The sequence below is a fragment of the Enoplosus armatus genome, chromosome 3 (assembly GCF_043641665.1).
Source record: "Enoplosus armatus isolate fEnoArm2 chromosome 3, fEnoArm2.hap1, whole genome shotgun sequence".
NCBI classification, from domain to species: Eukaryota; Metazoa; Chordata; class Actinopteri; order Centrarchiformes; family Enoplosidae; genus Enoplosus; species Enoplosus armatus.
The window spans coordinates 17,596,437-17,616,994 of record NC_092182.1 but is presented as its reverse complement, the minus strand read 5'-3'; the positions used below and the strand labels follow the sequence as shown (position 1 = coordinate 17,616,994).

Genomic DNA, 20,558 nt, shown 5'->3' with positions numbered 1-20,558 from the left:
TGGAAGAGAATCACGTTAGAAGTAACCTCACCTCGCTCTGGCACAATTCTGTTTGAACTTTTTCACCATTTGATGAAAAAAGCTACTGTAAAAATGTGTTTTGTATGCTGATTTTATAGCTGCCTCTGACTTTTAGACCTTCACAAAATGCAAATTAACAACTATACAGAGCATCTAATAATCTTCTTCTCTTCCTTTTTCTCTCATGACTACTACTTTCTTCCCTCTTTCCCCTCAGGCTCCCTTCACACCCTTCATTACAGAGATGATGTACCAAAATCTGCGTCACCTCATCGACCCCGCCTCTGTCGAAGAGAAGGACAACAGCAGCATCCACTATCTCATGCTGCCCCAAGTCAGGTTGGAAAAATCCTCCATTAAAGCTCCAATTTTAGGGACTGCTTCATGCCATTAATGAGGAACTTTGAATGATAGGCCCTCCACTCAGTGGCAAAAGTGCCCTGAGAGTTGTCACTATTCACGTTTGCTAAAATGCGATAGAGGCAGTCAAAGTGTCACCTCCGTGCACCCTGCAGTGTTTGATAGTGGAGGCCTGCTGCCAGGTTGCCTACGCCTACACCAGAATACATTATTGAAATATATTAGGCTTTAGAGAAAACAAGCAGAGCGGCTAATTCACACAGTAAAGACTACATATTTAATCTAGAAAGTAAATTGGTCACAGTCATTGGTCATGCATCAGGATCTGTCTGATTCAGCTCACAAGGTGACATTGATTGATCATCCCATTGTATGTTCGCTTTGTAGTAATTATTTAGAGCAGCACATCACTATAATAATAATAATGATAATAGTAATAAACGTTATCTATATAGCACTTTGGGGTAGGCAGCACTTACCACCTCCACTAACCAATTTCTTGAAGAAAACCTTGTTTTAGTTGTAATAATAGCCTTAATTTTCATTTTTGAATGTAGGGAAATTCCCTTGTTTATTTGTCATCAGCATCATCATCAAGACATCAGCTACAGAGCAGCACCCCTGGATCTAGTAGTTTGTCTTGTTCAAGGACCCTTCAGCAGTGCAGAGCAGCGCTTAGTGAAATCGGACTTCAACCAAATGAATGTAACCAAGGTCATCTGGTTTAAAAAATGCCGCTCTTGCCTCATAATCACCCTGCAGCTCACCCCCCTTGTGTTAGCCCCTTTTCTCACAGGATATCCGCTGCTGATCTAGTGCCTAATCAGTTTCAGCCAGAGTGCGTGGCCTTACTTTACCTCAATGGTATCACACTCTGAACTCAAGAGTAGGAGCTTTTGAAGCTGGAGAGTCCACAGTAGTTTCTATTTCACTCTGTTTCTCTCTTTTCTCTTCATTCCTGCTGTTCACTGCTTCATCTTCCTCTGTGTTATTAGTTTATACACCACCACTGATTAAAATGTCCCTTTTAATATTTATTATTATATGTGTTATTTCATGGGATCAATTGGTTCTGTCTATAGAGAAAATCTGCTCAGACTATTCAAAACTATTCAAAAGCAAATCTTCTGTCTGCTCATGTGTCAAATGCAATGCAAGGCTCTTTGTTTCTGGGTGATAAAAGTGAATCACAGATGCGTTTTCCACAGTGGTACAAAGTCTGTTCCAACCAACAACCAGGTTCAAGACACTGAAGTCCTTGTGCATAGCCTCACTTAAACTCACTGCTATCTTCTCTCAAATTAGCCTAACCCTATTCGTATTTCTTAAGGTAAAACTGTTGATGCCTTCTTCAGAGAGTCGTAGGAGTTTGTGCACTTTTAGCAGAGACCTTGAAATACCTGCACAGAACTGCACAGGGCCTGTCTTGATTGTCAGCCCTGCAAATGGATATTGCTCACAAAATATGATCATTTCATTCCATTCACTTCAATTACGTCAGTAAAATGTGTGCCTTGGTGGCTGATCAGTTTTGTAAAGCCTTGGAGGAATTTCTAATTGCCCAAACTTAATTGCATCATCTTTAACTGTAAAAAAGTTCTGACATGATTAAATATCCATTTGATTTAGCAAAAGGAAAATAGTTTGTGTAATGGTTCATATAATCTCCCCTGTCACTTAGGCAGCACTCAGTGCTGCTGCTTTATTAGCCACATGTCCTTCCTGCTGTCGAATGGGACTACTTCAACCCCCTCCCAAAGGTCAGCCACCAATCAGGCGGTGGGAACAGCTGCTCCTCAATCAACTCATTAAATGATTGGCTGTCCCTGGCGTCCTCTCCTCTCTCATTTTACACAATTGTTGTGTGCACACAGAGAAGCACACTGCAGGACTAAATGAATAAGCATTGTGTGCATACACACATACGCAGCCTGTGTTCCTACAGACAGTTAGGGCTAATATCTCCATTATGCTGATTATCAGTGGCTGTGCAGCTCTAATTTGGGTTCATAGGTGGAAGTCTCAGTGTACCTTATTAGTGGATGTTCCTGAGTTAAACTCTGGCGCCGATGGTTCTGAACTCCGTCTTTATTTAGATGTGTGGTACTAACCTTGTCACTCTCCATTATTCATTTTCCTCAATAGAATAGCAATTTCAATTTCTAAACCACCATTAACCAGAAAATGGCGATGGCTGCCTGTGAGTTATTGCAGAAATGCACCTACGTCCTCCAACCGTGCCCTGAAATTGTACAGAGTTTCACAGAATACAGAATGGTCATTTTGAAAGATGTTCCTCTCATCCCCCTACATCCTCTTATTTTAAGAAGGCAGCTCGGTCAGGCAGCACCCATTACAACTGCAAAATTGTCTCACCAGGTATAGAGTTTCTGATAAAACTTGGAAAAAGTAGCACTTAAACACCCCATTCTCTCCAGTATGATCCAAACAAAAGGTTATTCAAGCAGTCACACCATAACATTGTAACGCTTCTTATGATGTGGTGAACAAGAGAAAAGAAAAACCTTTCTCTTGTTTTTTCAGGGAGAGTGTGATTGACAAGCGCATTGAGAGCGCCGTCTCTCAGATGCAGTCTGTGATTGAGCTGGGCAGAGTGATCCGAGACAGGAAGACCCTGCCCGTCAAGGTAAATCAGCAACTTTACCCAATCCATTCATACACTGTAAGAGGCACAGTGAATTAAAACTCGAGGAAACACATCGTCTGATAGTGGCTTATTGCAGATGGAGCGATGTTGGTCAATTAAGTAACAAGAAACTGCAGTACAGAAATGCCAAAGATATGTTTGAGGTCATCTCCATTAGATGGTTTGTCCACTAGAAATCACCGACTTTTCACCGAAGTTTACTTTACAACTGTAAAATGTTCAGTACTTAACTTTTTTTGCAATTCTTCCAGGATCCCTATTAAAAATGTTTGTTTATGTTATGTGTTTATGCAAAAAATATGAATATCTATGAATGTATAGCTGTTGCTGCTATTGAGATTGTTGTAACTTTCTGCTTTCTATAGCTCTCCTATAGATGTCCTGGTTTTGTCATATTAGTGCCCTAGGTCTAGTATGGTATAGGTATGGTTGTCGTGTGGATTACGACAACACTATTTTTATGTTTGTTACTGGAGCTATTGATCAACTGTAATGTTGGTGTGTATTTCAGTACCCATTGAAGGAGGTGGTAGTTATTCACCAGGACCCAGAGGCTCTGAAAGACATCCAGTCCCTGCAGAAATACATCCTGGAAGTAAGTAAACTGTCTTTTTTACATTTATTTATTTATTTTTTAAACTGCGAATATCCTTTGTTTATATTGTGTGATAAATGCACATTTTGTGTCGTCTTGAAGTTGTCTTGGTAAAGTGTCAGTTTACCCATGCCCTGTCTCAGGCAAGAGGTGCATCTTCTTCTCATCTTGTGTTTCCCTATTTTTTTCTGTATACTGGGCTTTGATCAGTACTATTAAATTACAGATTATTAAGTTACAAAGAAACATCCCCTCGAACCTCGCTGACACTCCAAAGCCAGTATGTTGACTTGATAGAGGGGATGTAGAGGGAGTAAGAGGGAGTACGTCGTTTTGTGTCTTAAGCTGTAATTGAAATTTCTGTTGCTTGGTTAATTTAAAAAGGGGGTGGAGCAGATGCCTTGGAAAATTATTTCACATTTGATCTACTCCACACACAAACCCCTCATCAAATACAGAGTGCAAACAGAGCAGTGTGTGTTTTTTCTCCGGCCCACAGAAACATTATATTACTGTTTGTATACGTCATAGTCACGGTAACATGCATCATTATACTTCATGTTGCTTTTCTAGCTCTCATTTCACATAGAGCCTGCAACATTATTACGTTGTTGGCTCTGTAAGTTTAACCTTCCAGTTAAGTTAATGTTTTTTTATTTATTTTTTTTACCATTCTTACATCCAGTGAGTTTCTCTATATGAAAAAACATTATACAGTCGAGGACTGGGTGTTTGTCAGTGTCATTTTAGTGAAAGTAACGCCATCAGTGTATGGCTGTACACTGAAAAGTGCCATTAATTACAAAAGTTTGTCGGGTCCATTCAGGTGCTGTCCAAGAGACTGAAAAAATGACTACTCAGACATTAGACAGACTAATTGTCATAGCCTTTTAGTGCAGGAAGCCATTAAACTGATATTATTATCCCTTTGTCTTTGGGTTCCACAGCTGACTCCTGCAACATTTCCAGGTAAAGCATGCAGCTTTACCTGGAAATGTTGCTGCTTTTGTTCCCACTATAGCCACAGCAACTACTAGATCCCAAGTTCAGAAATTAATAATGCAACCTAGATAGAAACGGATTAAGGTTCACGTCGGAAAAGGTCTTCTGTTGCAACCTTCTGTTGGATCCTCCAAGCTTTATCTTAGTTCGAGCCACTTCTTATCTCTCACTCTGTTTCATTTCTGGTGGGGAAAACATTTAACCTTGCCGACTTCTAGCTTCCCTCCAGTAAACAAGGTTTATTTGATCAGAATTGAGAGCAGTCTTAGGTCCTGCAGCACCTGGAAGAACCTTCAAACTATCTTACAATGTTGGTGTGATATAGTTAAAAGAAGAAAAGAAAGTTAAGTAGATTAAGTCGCCGTTGCTTTTACTTATATTCTTTATTATTGTTCTATTATTATTTCTCTGTAACTGGTAATTCTTTGTAATTAATTTAAATTTATTTTACCACTACTTAAATGTGCAACGACCGGGCACCTACAGATTGGTAAACAATAATTCATTAAGCCATGTCGTCTCAGGACAACGCCCTCTTTAAGCCTCTGTGCGATGAGCTGTATTGTCGTTGTCGACTGGCTTACAGACTGGTTGATTTCATAGCTGACTTATTCTCTGAGTGAATTCTATTTTTTGATTGACCCTCTACAGCAGATGTCAAGACACTTAGCAACTTAGCATTTCACACCAAGCAGGGTAAATCCAGAGTGGTGCTGATTCGATTTTTATTTTCCCCACACTGCCCTCATGTTCATCACTCAGCCCACTACAGTAGCTAATCTGTGCTCTCTGTCAGCAAGTCAACTACGCTAGAGTCAGTCTCAGTCCTCTCTTCATTGTAATTTACTGAAAGACTGGTTGACTTACTCTTTGAGTGAATGACTCTCTAATCAATTATTGATTGGCTCTTTACAGTACATGCCTGGAGTATTTAACGATTTTAACTTAAATTATATTTTTATTTAGTTTGGAATTTAGTTTTCAGGTTATTTTCAATGTACATTTGCAGTTTAAGTTTACTTAATGTGTTATAGTTTTCATTTTCATTTATGGTATGATCATCAGCATTATCTTTTCATATATTTCAATTCTTTTACATTGCATTTGGTCGGGGAGTACAAATGCTGGGTGCAGGATGAGCTTTGTAAAGGTAGAACAGAACAAATTTAGTCGGATCACTTAACATCTGAGCTATTGTCAGGAGAGCTGCTTTTTTTTTTTGGCATTTTCATGGTATACAATAAAAACATAGGGTCTTAAAGTAATTTTGTGCACAATTTAGTTAGTTTTGCAGTGCACATTACACTTCATTTGAGTTTATTTGTTTTATTTTTGCTAAGACAAAGCGTGTGTGTTTTTTTCCATCCTCCAGGAGCTGAATGTGCGACAGTTGACACTATCAACAGACAAGGACAAGTACGGTATCCGTCTAAGAGCCGAGCCAGACCACATGGTGCTGGGCAAGAGACTAAAGGGGGCCTTCAAAGCTGTCACTGCTTCTATCAAGGAACTCACCAGCGAACAGCTAGAGTCCTTCCAGAAGACAGGTATTGATGTCTGGTTGTTTATGTTTTAAAAAAGGCACAAAATCTTTAAACTCATACCAATCACACTCAGGGTGCAAAGGAAACCCACTAAAACCTTTTGTAGTAAATGCGCTGTGTAAGTGCACATCAGCAGCCTAATGTGGTTCACTAATTTGCACATTGCAAAGTTTATGTATTTTCTCTGCAATTAATTATTGCAAGTATTAATTTTTCACCAAGGACTTGTGTTCTCTATACAATACACTTAATCAATAAGCAATGGTTTTTACCAAATAATCAATTAGCGAAGAGCAGTAGGTTAGTGTTAGGATTTTGCGCACAATTGCCACATATTGTGTTGAAATCACATTATTTAACCATAAACTCAACTATGAATCCTTGCAATGAAGTTGGAATACAGACAGACAGCCAGTTTATCCTCAGAAGGCAAACCCTAACCCTTCTGAAACTATAATCAGAGCTCGAGTACGGATCAAAGCAATGCAAGGTATCTTGTCTCTCCAATTATAGAAAGACGAGGAGAGCCCCCAGAGTCTCTGGGGAAGGAGGCAGTGGAGGTCAGCTGGGCTGTGGGAACTTAACATTTCCAATCACTTGGACGTTTGAAGTCTAGCCAATTGGAAGGAAAAAAGGAGGATGAGCGATGGATGGAAAGAGATAGATGTGGTAGAGGATGGTTGAAAAATGATGGAGAGAGGAAACACACAGATGAAAGTGTGTACAACAGAACCAAGTAACGTTTGATTGACTTGTGATCGCAGGCGAGATGTGATGTTTGTGTGTACAAACCCCTTTTTAAGGTGCTAAACTGTAGAATGTCGCACCAGTCTTCGTTCAAAGGAACAGTTCAACAGATTAGCTTAGCACAAAGACTTGAAGCAGGGGGAAACAGCTAGCCTGGCTCCGTCTGTAGCAAAATTGGAAAGGACCAAAAAAAACAAAATAAACATCTGTTAACTTATCAGTCAGTTAGTGGAAGGTACTGCTGTTTGACAGCCCACATTCAGTTGAGTCTACTTTTAACCTCTTTCTAGCTCAGAATGCATGACTCAAAGTTTAGACTATAAGGGTGGCAATTTGGCTAGAAGCTGTTGTGGGTTCATGACCATTGGTTGTATTACTCATTATTTCTTACCTGTGCCTTTTGATCCCGTCATTTTGATGGGGGTGGAAGAAAAGAGGTTAAGAGAGGAGGTGGAGAAAAACAGAGAAGCAGGGAGGGACACAGGAAATCAAAGCATGGAAATCTAGGATTAGAGAGAAACGGAGTGACTGTTTCACCCAGCCTCTGGGCGAGGAGAAGTGAAGAGGAGAGGAGAACACGGTCATGGTTTTTAATCAGAACACAGACGTGGGTAATTGCTGCCAGAGGCAAAATGGAGATATAAACCTGACTAGATTGGGTTCGCTGTATTGTTTAAAAGCTCCGATCTCGTGTGGATGTGGCCAGGAAGACTGCATGTAAGACATGTAAGGAATCTCACAATGCAAGCAAATACCGGTCCAGACCCCAGCTAATTCAAAACAAAGCCTCGGCCTGCATGCAAGTTAAGAGAGCACTTTATTTAGTGTGATTGGGTGTAATTGAAACCTTTTCAAGAATCCTTCTCAAGAAACGAACACTGCCAAATAAAGACTAATTTCACACAATCTGTTGGCAGTTTCTTCAAATTTAATTAGGAGAATTGTGGGACACTAAATTTATTATCATCACATATGCATTTAAGTCTGTAGCAAGCATTGATTTAATCATAATGGGCCTCAATAATCCATTTTCAAATGCATCAACGCATTTCCATCCTCCTTTAAATGATCTGACTGGTGGTATTTTAGTTTTGGACACATAGATATTTCCCTATTAGCATGAATTGAGGATCCTTTTAGATTTTATCTGGAAATCAGTGTGTCACACTTGTCTAGTTGAATTATTTTGTTGTTATTATCTAGTTTAATCATTATATAGTGATCTGACAGAAATGTTACCACTTATAGACAGTTCAAACATTTTCCATATCATATGTCACTCAACATCCAACTGACTTTGTACCAGAAAGTTTTTCATGATTGGCTCTTTAGGCCCTGCCACATAATTTTGTCCTCCATGATTGTTACCATGAATACCCCAACCCAAGAGGAAAATCTCAATATTTGTGGTAGCAAACTTTTTCAATGAGTGTATATTAAATATGGTTTGACTATTTTCATGCCCACTGGTGAATTTTGTATGGACTGTATAATTTATTGTGGTTCAGAAATGTGGTCTGATTGTGCTGAGACACGCAGTCAGCATATCATGAACACACACTACGAATTTGTGAGTGTTATTGTATGCTGCCATATAACAATGTTTATATCTACGTCCAGTACCATGACTGCAGTTATGAAAACTTTCTTATCGTTGTGGTTAATTTTAAGGATCCATCATGGTGGACGACCATGAGCTTCACGAGGAAGACCTGAGGCTGATGTACACCTTCGACCAGAGCTCTGGCTCAGCCACTCAGTACGAAGCACACTCTGATGCACAGGTATGCTCAAAATTTAAACCCAATCAATTTGGCATTAGATACCGTTGCATGCACCCTTCAGCAAAAAACGATCAAAAAACGATTTAATTCTTGATTTTCTCTGAAAGTGTGTAGTTATTTGCAAGACAATATGGCCTCCTCCTCACAGGACTGCCTTCAGGCAGCTTAAAAATAGATGAGCCTCTGCTGTGAGGGATGGAATATCAAAAATATAATTTCATTTAAATCACTGGATCTAATATAAACGACAATCTTTTAAAAATAAATGTGTAGTATTGCCTTATGCATTTTATGTCCAAGTGCCAACTTTTTAAGAAACTATAAAAACACCCTTTTATTAAAGCAATCGTTTCACATTTTGGAAACGTACTTAGTCGCGTTCTTGTTGAGAGTTGGATGAGGAGATTGATACGAAGCTATATGAAGCTACCGCCAGCAGCCACTTAGCTTAGCACAAAAACAGGAGGAAACAGCTACCCTGGCACTGTCCAAAGCTTGTCTAAAGCACTCCCTCTGAAGCTCATTAGGTAACACTTCATATCTGGTTTGTTTAATCTGTACAAAAACCGAAGCGTAACAATGACACATTGTGGTTTTACAGGAGCTTATGTGCAGGACTTTTTCTTGGCCCGCAGCAGCAACTTCCGAGAGTCTTGTCATCACCTCGAGGTTGCCAGCCAACCAAGATATAGTCCGGTCTTTATGCTACGCTAACTAATCACCTCCTGGCTGTAATTTCATATTTTGAGAACAAGGCATGAAGGAGCTATCGTTCTTCTCTCTATCTAACTCTCTACAACAGGGGTATTCAACTAAAGTTCGAAGAGGTCCAGTTAGAGAAAATGTCCTCAAGCAAAGGTCTGGAACATCATAATGTCTAACTTGCGTTGTGATTTAGTGTGATATATATTGAAGTAGCCTAGTAGTTGTATCAATGTCTGCATGTGATCAACAACTGACTGTCAAATCAAATAAAGAAAGTACAATTCAAAAACATTTTGACAATATTTATTGTCACTTAACATTGAACTATACAGATATATAATACTGTAGATATGTATAATGTTCCTCTCTCATTAAGTAAAAGAAGAGCTGCAATTAAAAATAAAATAGAGAAAATAAATAAAATAGCTTTTGAAAAATTGTGCATCTTAAAATAAAGTGCTTAATTTTAGAAAAATAAAATAAAGTGTAGCAGCAGCTTGAGTTTCCCTTTTTCTCTGTTAACTGTTTCACATCTTGACTCAACAGTCTCAACCAATTTCACAATAAATAATGTGTCTTCTCTCCCTCCCGCTCGCTCACCTCTCTGTCTTCTCTCCCTGTGTCATTCACTCGTCTTATCATCTGTCACTCACCTCTCTCGTCTGTCTGTATTCAGAGTCGCGATGTTTATCGCCTGGAATGCACAGATTTGATTGGCTGAGTAGCATCACGTGGGCTGGCGTAACTCGTATGCAATTGGTCTGTGAGTTTCCTGGGCCACTAAACCAGTGCCGTAAAGACTAGAAAAGCAGCGCCGGTTAAAATAGAAGCGCCACGTCAAAGTTTATAATCCCTTAACAATTTATTGATTATAGGTCCGGGTCCGTATAGGACGGCGTCTGGGTCCGGACTCGGACCGCGGTCCACCTGTTAGTGACCCATGCTCTACAAGAAAGAGAATACACTTATTTCCCAAAATGTGGGACTGTTCCTTTAACCTGTTAGCAATCACTTCCTTTTAGTTTTAATGAAGAAAGATATACAGTAGTTCTATTAGTTGGTTTAATGCTTTTGATGTACTGCGCCCATGATTATATATTGTAGCTCACATATTTTCTTAACTTAAGTTAAATTCGTTAGCACATTCATGTACTTTGATTACACAAAGGGTTATGAATGATTTGCAAAATTATCATATAAGTCGTCCATTCTTTCTAAAATGTCACCAGTTAACACACATGAAAAGGTACTGAAATCCACACACACACATACATGCTCTCCTCTTCTACCCCTCCTCTCTCCTTACTGCGACTGTCATTGTGTAGATTGAGCTACAAAGTCTGATGTAACCAGATCAAACAAAAAACTAAATGCTGCTTCTGCACCAAGCTGCCATATACTGTAAATGCATTTATGTGTCTTTACTGTGAGTGTGATGTATGAAATCATTTCACGGCTAAGTGGAAACCAGCATGTATGCGTTTCCCACAGGCCCACTCTAATCAGTGCTCCTCCAACCGTATACACACCACACGGCTGCACCTTAATACCAGTTTACTGAGCTGGCTTTTTAATTCTCTGTTACTCTCGCTCGCTCGCACTGACTCTCCAGCACCCATCTGTCTGTCTCTCTGTTCACTCTCTCATATACTGTTTCTCTGTTTGCTTTGTGCACTTTCCGCTGTCACCCTGTCATCTCTTTCCCTCCTTCTTCCCATGGTAAAGTGTTCAGGCCTGGCAGCAGCTCAGCCTGCTCAACATGACACTCATTTTACTTTAGTGACTCACACAGACTGCAATATTGTCATTATTGCTGCTTGGTTCCTTGTTTTTCTTTTTATACATTATAAAGGTTTGAACAACCGCATAAGACAGAGTTATTTCATAAAGGTTGGCTCTTGTTGTCTGGGGACTTGACCCTGCCTTTTCTGTTCTATAGTTTGTAGCTTAATGCTAAAGGAGTCTGGTTACTCAGTGGCGACAATAAACACACGCTATCAGAAGATGGATACTCCCTTAATCTTAGTCTTCATGTCATGTGAAATTCTGCTACTCTGTGCTACTATTCTGTCAAATACATATTACTTATGGGGTGTACATGATGAGAGTAAATGAAACTGCGCTGATTTTAAATTTCCACCTGTCAACATTAAAGGGTTTTAGGAGCACACTGTTTGTTGTTCCAAACCGTTCAGACTGTTCAGACTTAGTTGATTTAAAAGGATTTTAAAACAACTCCAAAATAAAAGTACAAAATCCTTTTTTTGCCTCAGTATTCTATATTTCTCTTTGCCCAAATATTAAAACTTCATGTCCTGAGGAAAATGATACATGCTGAATCTGATTTGCCCACTTAATTGTACGAACCGTATTATAAATAGATTACTTTTTTTTAAATTTTATAATTATTAATGAGTAATCGTTAGGAATATTTAAACATTTCATACAAAGGATAACATACATTACTTACAAATATGAGCTTGTGAAAATTCACTCAAGTCATTTTTATTTATGTATCCCAAAATCTTTTTAATTGTACTTAAAAGTAAGACAAAAAGATTAAACCTGTAGGCCCAGATTCATAAAAGTAAATAAATTGAGGGATGTATACGAGGCAGTCTCGCTTGTCAAAATTGGCTGATTACCATATCAGTCTTTGGAAACAGTTCTGGGATCACTTTTGTGATCCGTTCAACATGCAGCTTAAACTCTCCTGTTGTCCCTCTGGGTCTGTTGTCCTTTAGGTCCTGGTGCTGCTGGACGTCACCCCGGACCAGTCCATGTTGGATGAAGGCGTTGCCCGAGAGGTCATCAACCGCATTCAGAAACTACGCAAGAAGGTGGGACAATTATTTCAGGAGCACTACTAGCTCTGTAAACAAGAGTGACACATAACACACTACTAGTGAATTTTACAATCCAGTGTCTAATGAATAGAATATGACATATTTGAAACAGTTTACCAATATATGTAATCAGGGCTGTGCCAGGGTGAGCAAAACATGCCACTGAGGCAGTTGGAGTTGTACTGGAAGACAAAATACCATTAATTACTATAACCGTTAAGCAGGGGAAAGTAAATTGACTGAGTACGAGAAGCATTTAGGATCATGGTACGTTGATTCTTTCTGTGTTGTATTTTAAAGGATGACAACAACAACCTGCACATCCCCTCCTGGTAGAGTTGTGTGACAGTGCATGCTCTCCAGAATTAGAAATACACAACAAAATATGGCATCTTCAGTCAAAGCTACTTGAATTTTTTCAGGTTTTCGTTGTTATACAATTGTAAACAACGCTATTTTTGTTGTTGGTGATCTTTAGCCTTAAAAATCTAATCGCCTAATCCTGACAGTATCCTTACCACACACACCTTCCTCCTCAGATACTTTGATTAATATAGTCGAGCTAAAAGTCAATAAATCAATTAGTCGATCAACAGGAAATAAATCGGCAATAGTTAATTAAATTGTAAAATGTATACCAAGTCATTTCTTAAGCATTTAAGCATGTTATGTTACTCTACTTTACCCTCTTTTTTAATTATTAAACCAAAAATATATTTATTGATGTATTCAGGTATATTTTTGTCTTGTCTGATTTTGCTACAATTTGTCAGTTTCTGGGCTCCATACTGGACCGTTGTTCGCACATCATGTTGTGCTCTAGAAAACTGTGATGGACATTTTTCACTCTTCTCTGACATTTTATAAACTATTAAGTGATTAATTGATAGTGAAATTAGTCATTGTTTGCAGCCCCACAATGTAGACCAAGCATAGGACATTTTATTTTTTTGTGACATTTCCCTCCCTTTGATCACCCCCTCCTCCCCCCTTCCTCTTTATGTCCCATGCTAATTTTGTCGGGGCAGTTTTGAAATCTTTCCACTGCAGCGTCACAGTTAGAAGTTTCTCCATCATAAGGCAGGCTTAATGGAAGCTTAATTACAGTCTGGCCCCTTTCAGATTCTAATGTTGGAGCTTTGAAGTGGTCTGGGGAGTAAAGACGGATTAGCCAACCGCCCCTTGTTTTCACAAGCAACAAACAGTTTTTTCCGTCCCCCTATAGCAGTGGTGTGCACTGGCTCCCGGCCAGGCTAAATTCCTCCAGTTATTTCAAACTGAGATCTGTTAGGAATTTTCCACCCCGGGGTTGGGAATTAATTTTTAACAATTGTTTGACATGTTTGGTAGTAGTTTGTGGGTGTGCATGTGTGTCTTTATCAGTGTTTTGGTGGGTGTTTGTGTTTCGTATGAGCAAATGCAGGGTTGAGAAACAGAGGTCAGCATTTCCTCTTTTTTTTTGTTTCATTCACTGCTCTCAAACTGGAGGTCTCTGTAGCTCTATCTGACGTGTTCTCTCTCTCTCTCACACACACTCACACTCAGTCACACACACACACACACTGTACCAGCCCCTTCAGGGTGGGGTCAGTACCTTGACTTGGCAGGAAAATCCTATAAACCTTCCTCCATTGATTGACTGCTCCTCTGTATCTAGCTAACGTTATTCCTCTGCCCTTGAGCCACATACTGCAATTGGAGTGTGTGTGTGTTTGCAGGTGTGTATGTGTACTACACAGTCAATATATGTGTGTGTGGCTATGCACATGTGTGCACGGCTGCACACTGCAGATTAGGATGAGATCAATGTGTTTGAATGTGTCAAGGTTAGAGGAAGCTGGCAACACACAATGCCAAAATAGATGGGCTTTCATCCAATAAAAAAAATCTCCCCTTGTTCCCTTCTGCCTTTATTTGTTCCTATACTGTCTGTCTTTTGCTTTTTAATCCCTACCCTCTCTTCTTTTGTCTGCCCTTCCATTTTGTTTATCCCATCCCTTCCTAACTTCCTTATTTCAGGTAATTGTTTCTTCCAGATTTCATTTTGTTAAAGAAGAGAACAAAGCTTTGAAGAGAATTACTCCCAAAATTGTGGTTCTTTGTTTCCTTCGATAATCATTTGTTTTAATCAGACAACAGATTTGTGTAAACCAAATGGCAGATTATTACACATTGTTGTTTGAAGAGCTATTAGCAGCATATTTTCTCACTTATGGTTTAACAATTACTGGTGTATTTTTGTGTGTACTCTTTTGATACTGTAGAAACATGTTTTTTTGTTTTTTTTAATAAAAACAAACATGCCCACTTATTTTCTGAAAATTGCTGTGCTTGGTACTTGTTCACAAATTAAAACCCACTACCTATCTCTCAATCCCTTGTCTCACAGGGCCATTTGGTGCCATCAGATGAGATATCTGTGTACTACCACTGCCAGCCAGAGGGGGAGTACTTGGACTCTGTGATCCAGGCTCACACTGACTTTATCCTGGCTACCACCAAGGCTCCACTGCTGCCCTTCCCTGTCCCCAAGACTGCCAGCGTCATCATAGAAGAAAAGACTCAGGTATGAAAGGACACCTCAGGGCAAGCAGGATTATTGTTTTCTGTACTATGATACAAGTTCACTTTAACTGGCAGCTTGTTGTGTATCACAGCCTTTTGACATTTATGAAACACGCTGGTAAGAGACAATGTGTGTCATAAGTGTGAGTGATACTATGGTGTGGAGTTGGTTGATTTTATGCCCAAAATGTCCTTAGGATCTTTTTAATGATTCTATTTTTTGTCACATTACGCTTAGTGATTCCCATATCACCACTCTCTGAATGTATTTGTGGGTTGGTACAGGTCACAATTAGATTTTTAGTTTAAGGACACTTCAGTAAAGAACATAAAAAGACAATGTGTCTTTCTCTCTCTTTGCCTCCTTCATGCTCTATTTTTTTTTCTTTGTTGCAGCTGAAGGGCTCAGACTTGGAGTTAACCATAGTAAAGGGATCTTCAGCCCCCCTGGCTCCTCTGAATGGACCAGCTTGCACCTATGTGAACCTCAGGGTGAAGGTCAACAACAAAGAACAAGGTAGCACATGGGAAGGCCAAAAAGGAAGTCTGTTTGTCCAGCCAGGAAAGATCTAATAAGAATATGTGTGACTGTTAATAGACGTTGCTCTCAAATAATAGGATATGTACCAGACAATTTTCCCACAATATTGGAAGTAACTTAAAGGGTTTGCACGGTCTTGCTTGTGTAGGATAAGTTCAGTCACTTTGTCTTACATGTAATTCACTCTGTGAACTGTTTGGCCACGGTGGTAATCCTGTCTGACTGGTTTCTTGTTCAGAGGGGGTGGTGCTGTTGGAGAACCCCAAAGGGGATAACAGAGTAAACTTGGACAAGCTTAAGAACGTGTGCAGCAGCATCTTTGGAACCAATAACACCAGGCTCAGATTCTTCAACGGCGGGACTGGTGAGAACAGGTTTCAGCCCCTCAGAAAGACATGAATGCAACTCTTTCTCATTTATTTTGTGAGACCAGCGACCAGTGAGACCAATACATATGTACATATGTGTACATGCAAGTGGTTAAGGGTCTTGTAACAGTAGGTAAAGCCTTTTAGCAACTAAAGTCTTTATTTATTTTTTATTTTATTATTTAACAAACACAATTATTATTTGATTTACTTTGTTATATTTGTGGCTTGTCTTATAAGATTGTCAGATGACTTTGTCAGTTTAGGGTCTCTATAGTAACCCAGATGAAATTCTTGTGTGCTATCTGTGTACACATGCTTGTGTGCTTATTGCAGAGTTGACCAGCAAAATGGACCTTCAGGCTCTGAACGGTAAAACTTTGTCAGTGACTTCAGGCTCTTCCTCCCCTGGCCCTGCCCCCACCACCGACACCCTCCTGTGTCCTTACGTTAACCTGCTGCTCTGCAACGCACAACCAGCTGGTGAGAAACACACACACACACACACACACATAATGTAAATACATTCATTCATTCAGTCATGCACAACTGATAAGTTAGTCCTTCCCACTGTTATAAGGCTGCCATCACCCTTTTTAATTATAATCCACAAATCCCCTGGAGAGACCAAAATCAACAATGAATTTATCTGAATGTGTCTGTGTAGCTTTATTTAACATAATGCATGTAGCATCATAGCTCCAACAGATCAGACCCTTTGTTTTTGACACACTAATCCCAGTCCCAGAAACAGTACATTTCTCAATGGGAACAGTACTGCGATCTTTTACTTAAGTGAAATTAGCAATACCCCAAAAATAACAAATTGAAGTCCTGCATTTATGTTTGAGATGGGACTCATTTTAGAGGAATAGTTTTGACATTTTGGAAAAGTTGTATGTCTGTTGTATGTTTGTTTCTTTACTGTTGTGCGTATGATTTATGTCACATAGCTGCAAACCAAATCCCCCCTTTGGAACAATAAAGATTGATTAATTTGCTTTCTTGCTGAGATTTAGCTGACGAGATCTGTACCGCTCTCATGCCTGCACAGTAAATATGAAGCTACAGCCAGCAGTCAGTAGCTTAGCTTAGCACAAAATATGGAAAATATGGAAATGAGGAGAAATAGCTAGCCTTCTCAGTCTCTATACTAAGCTAAGCTAATGGGTGCTGGCTGTAGCTTAATGTTTACTGTACAGACAAGAATGCGAATAAGTGTTTTTTCCCAAGATGTGGAACTATTCCTTTAGCTACTTTATATGCTATTGGGTAGTTTATGCTTTAACAATGTGTCATATTTTATAAGTTGATCATGTGTTTTGTGTGTAAAATCATTATTTGTACAGTAAGTAGAAACTGTAGCCGTCAAATAGATTAGTTATTTTCCACCAGTGGAATCAGCGACACTCATTGAGTGTTAATTCCAATGTTCATTGTACTGAAGGAAATTTACTATAATCCAGCTTTATCCTTTAAATCATTCACACTCAACCCCTTTCACCTTGCCCCCCTACCCCTACATCTACCAACTGATCAGCCGGGCTCTGTCTCTCTCGTCCTCTGTTTTTGATCCAACATTCCTCCTCTCGGTCTCTTCCCTTTTCCCATGGCTAGGCTTAGGCTCGTTCACATACCTTCCCAGGACTTGTGAACAAGCCTTACTAACAAGCCAATCATTTCTCAATTTGTAAAGGAAGTAAAGTCTGTCTGGTTCACTTCTCTTCAACACTCTTCCTATCTCCTCCAGAGTGCCAGACAGGAGAGGTGGGCACCCTCCTGCTGGTGAACCCAGTGGGCCAGAATGGGCTCGATTACTCTGGCCTGCTGTTTGAGGCTGCCAAGGTTTTCGGCCTCCGCAGCAGACGACTCAAACTCTACCTGGACCAGGACCTCACCCAGGGTAAGATGAATAGATGATGGACATCCATGCAGCAGACTGATTTGATGCCAATAACTCTGGGCAGATATACAGTGAGGGGAAAATCGTATTGATTGTTATGACCGTCATCATCTAACATGTCACTGATAAGAAAAGTAGTTTCCAGAGCAGGTTTGGAATTCAAGAAATTATGTTTTAATTCCTGGCTAAGAGAGAAATGTCACATTTTAGCGAAGGGATTGAGTGATGAAGGCTTTATGGTCAGCTGGCACCAACATATGATACATTTAAAAATTTAATATTTTGTATTTTATTGACCCTAAGATTCTCAGCCATTTTAATTCCAATGATACAACGAAAGATTTTGTTCCATTTGAATTGGCTTCACATCTCAGTTTCTTCAAATGAGCTGAAGCAAAGAAACCCAGGAGAGAGGTGAATGACATAAACATAATTTTTACTTACTTATAAATGTTTTCAGCTGACAAAGATAAAGATTTACTTCACAAAATGGTGCCCACATTCAAAACATTCAAATGCCACTAAGTTTTTCATGGTGTATGCTGTCAGATACTATACAATATCACTTTTTCTGTATTTAGCCAGCACACATTTCAGTTCTGTGGCCTGCAACACAGCTTACATTAAAAATTAATGAAATGCTAGAGGAGGCTTAGATGTCCTCTTACCCATAAGTGGCTATGATATGATCGCACAATTTGAATGCAATAAAATGGTACATTATGGATGAAACATTTACAGCACATTCCTTAATACCACTAAGTGTTTTTTTGGAACCTCTTTTTTTTATTATTATCTCATTTGAATAAACTAAACTAACATCCCAATTTGATACATGTTACATCAAACATCTTAAGAGCTTTGGAGTTGTTTGAAAACTGTGATCTTTTGTGATTTTTTTTCACAATCTTAGCCATAAATATGAACAAACATACTTTATAACTATTTAATGTCTCTCTATGTTTTTCAGAGCTGCCAGCTGATTCATCAGTAAAATCTCTGGACACCAAAACTCTGTTTGTGAGAGTTATTCCAACAACCGCCGAAGCATAAATCCAGAGAAGCCATCTTAGGATCTTGGCATCAACATTTGTCTCCGATGCCTCACAGGTTCCCTGAATGAAGTTTTTTTTTTTACCAAACAAATCCCACCAATAGCCCCGTTGATGCACAGTGGATTCAAAGCAGGTTTGTCTGTCAAGTTCATGACTGTTAATCCATGGAGTCACTGTCACCCTATCATGTCTTGAAGTTTCTTAAGACGACTTCAGGCACAAACTTGGTGTACCTAAATAGGTCTTGAGATTTTGATGTCTTTCAATGCTTTCCAAGATGTGATGATAGCTCTAATTAATCATCGTATTTTGCCAAGACTTACAATACTGTCTCCGTTTCTTTCCCTCATACTGTCTTTAATTTGTCACAGTTATAAGTGACAGTTTTTCTAAGAAAGCACAATGTGTTGCTATGCTATATTTATTCTGGACAGAGAAAGAGATTTGTATTATTTCTTCACTAGAAAGTGGATACACTTCAAGAACAGAATGATTTTTCATATATAACAGCTGAATAGACCCTCTGGACAGATGTTTAAATGTGAAGTGGCTGGTCATGGCAACTGGGGAGTGTCTGATGGAAGGAAAACCAGGCATCAAACTACCCACAAGAAATGCGAGTTTGTTTACCTCAGATTTAAAGATTAATTTCAGTCATATTTCTGTCTCTTCTTGGAAATAAAGATTCCAGGGAACTGTCTAATCTGACTAGCTGTCAATATCACAAATGGGTGCTTTTTCTTTATTATGCTAATGATAGAAATTATGCAAGCTAGTTCCCTTCAAGGCTTATTTGAGGTGAGCTTAGTCCAGAGTAATTATTGCTATGGCTCATAATTGGGAAACCATTTTGACCTACTGTGCTTACACGCAATTTTGAATTTAACAGATAAACCTGCTCTGTTCATTGCATTGGGAATCCTTTGACATTTGTAAAGGCATTTAAAAGGTGAAATGGATTTTCGGGCTGCTGTACCTTCAGGACAAAAGGGTTCTCTAATAAAAAGAGCAACAAATGGATAATGTACTAAGCGACAAATGGAATAAATCAAAGGTGACTAAGAATCAATATGTTTTTTCTTTCTGCTCATTCAAACCTTTTTGACAAGAAGGGATACATCCTGTCTGGGATCGTGCAGATGGACTTAGCTGCAGATACAGAAACATTTGTTTGTCATTTGTTCATCTGGTTGCCTGAGGCATTTTCACCGACTCATGGTACTTTCTTGAACTGCAAAGTCACAAATGCCTCCAGCAGCAATTGATGAATTTAAAGGAATAGTTTTAAATTTTAAAACACTTATTTGCTTTCTTGCCAAAAGTTCATTCAGTTTGAACCTGGAGCCAGCAGCTGCTCAGCTTAGCGTAGAAAAGGAGGGAAACGGCTAGCCTGGCTCTGTACGAACGTATATTTCTTGAATGGGTGTGGTTACCAGGCAACCAGTGGAGACTCCCAGTCAAGAAATGGTCTCACACAAAACCACAAATTATTGTTTTTATACTTTTAATTATATTACGATATAATGTATTAACTAGTGAGCTTTGGAGGTGCTATTCGGTGACTTTTGTTACCTTTGAGCCAGGCTAGCTGTTTCCTACTATTTCTAGTCTTTATGTTAAGCTAAGCTAACCAGCTGCTAGCTCCAGGTTCATAATAAATGGTCAGACATGAAAGTGGTATCGTCCCTCTCATCTAACTCTCTGCTAGAAAGTGAATAAGCATATTTCCCAAAATGTCGAACTGTTGAGCTATTCCTTTAAGAAAATGTGAGCAGTACAACTGAACAGCAAAGGAAGGTGACAGCCTGTTTTCTCTTTGCAAAAGAATGAAGACTTGCTTTGTCAAAGTTGGAA

General features: G+C 39.2%; 1 protein-coding gene across 12 annotated transcripts in view; it reads left to right on the top strand.

Moving 5' to 3' along the window:
- iars1 (isoleucyl-tRNA synthetase 1) overlaps positions 1-19,773 on the top strand; it is a 52,360-nt gene extending 32,587 nt beyond the window's left edge. For 5 of the 12 annotated variants that reach the window (XM_070901974.1, XM_070901976.1, XM_070901971.1 and 2 more), the window contains 12 exons: positions 239-360; positions 2,926-3,028; positions 3,561-3,644; positions 6,019-6,193; positions 8,609-8,721; positions 12,171-12,266; positions 14,662-14,838; positions 15,234-15,354; positions 15,617-15,742; positions 16,083-16,229; positions 17,497-17,649; positions 18,620-19,773. In XM_070901974.1, the coding sequence (XP_070758075.1) occupies positions 239-360; positions 2,926-3,028; positions 3,561-3,644; positions 6,019-6,193; positions 8,609-8,721; positions 12,171-12,266; positions 14,662-14,838; positions 15,234-15,354; positions 15,617-15,742; positions 16,083-16,229; positions 17,497-17,649; positions 18,620-18,702 (1,500 nt within the window). In that variant the 3' untranslated portion in view covers positions 18,703-19,773. Of the gene's footprint in view, positions 1-238; positions 361-2,925; positions 3,029-3,560; positions 3,645-6,018; positions 6,194-8,608; positions 8,722-12,170; positions 12,267-14,661; positions 14,839-15,233; positions 15,355-15,616; positions 15,743-16,031; positions 16,230-17,496; positions 17,650-18,619 lie in introns of all 12 variants that reach the window. The other 7 variants (XM_070901981.1, XM_070901975.1, XM_070901972.1 and 4 more) reach the window with 7 other exon arrangements.
- Positions 19,774-20,558: the final 785 nt, after the last annotated feature.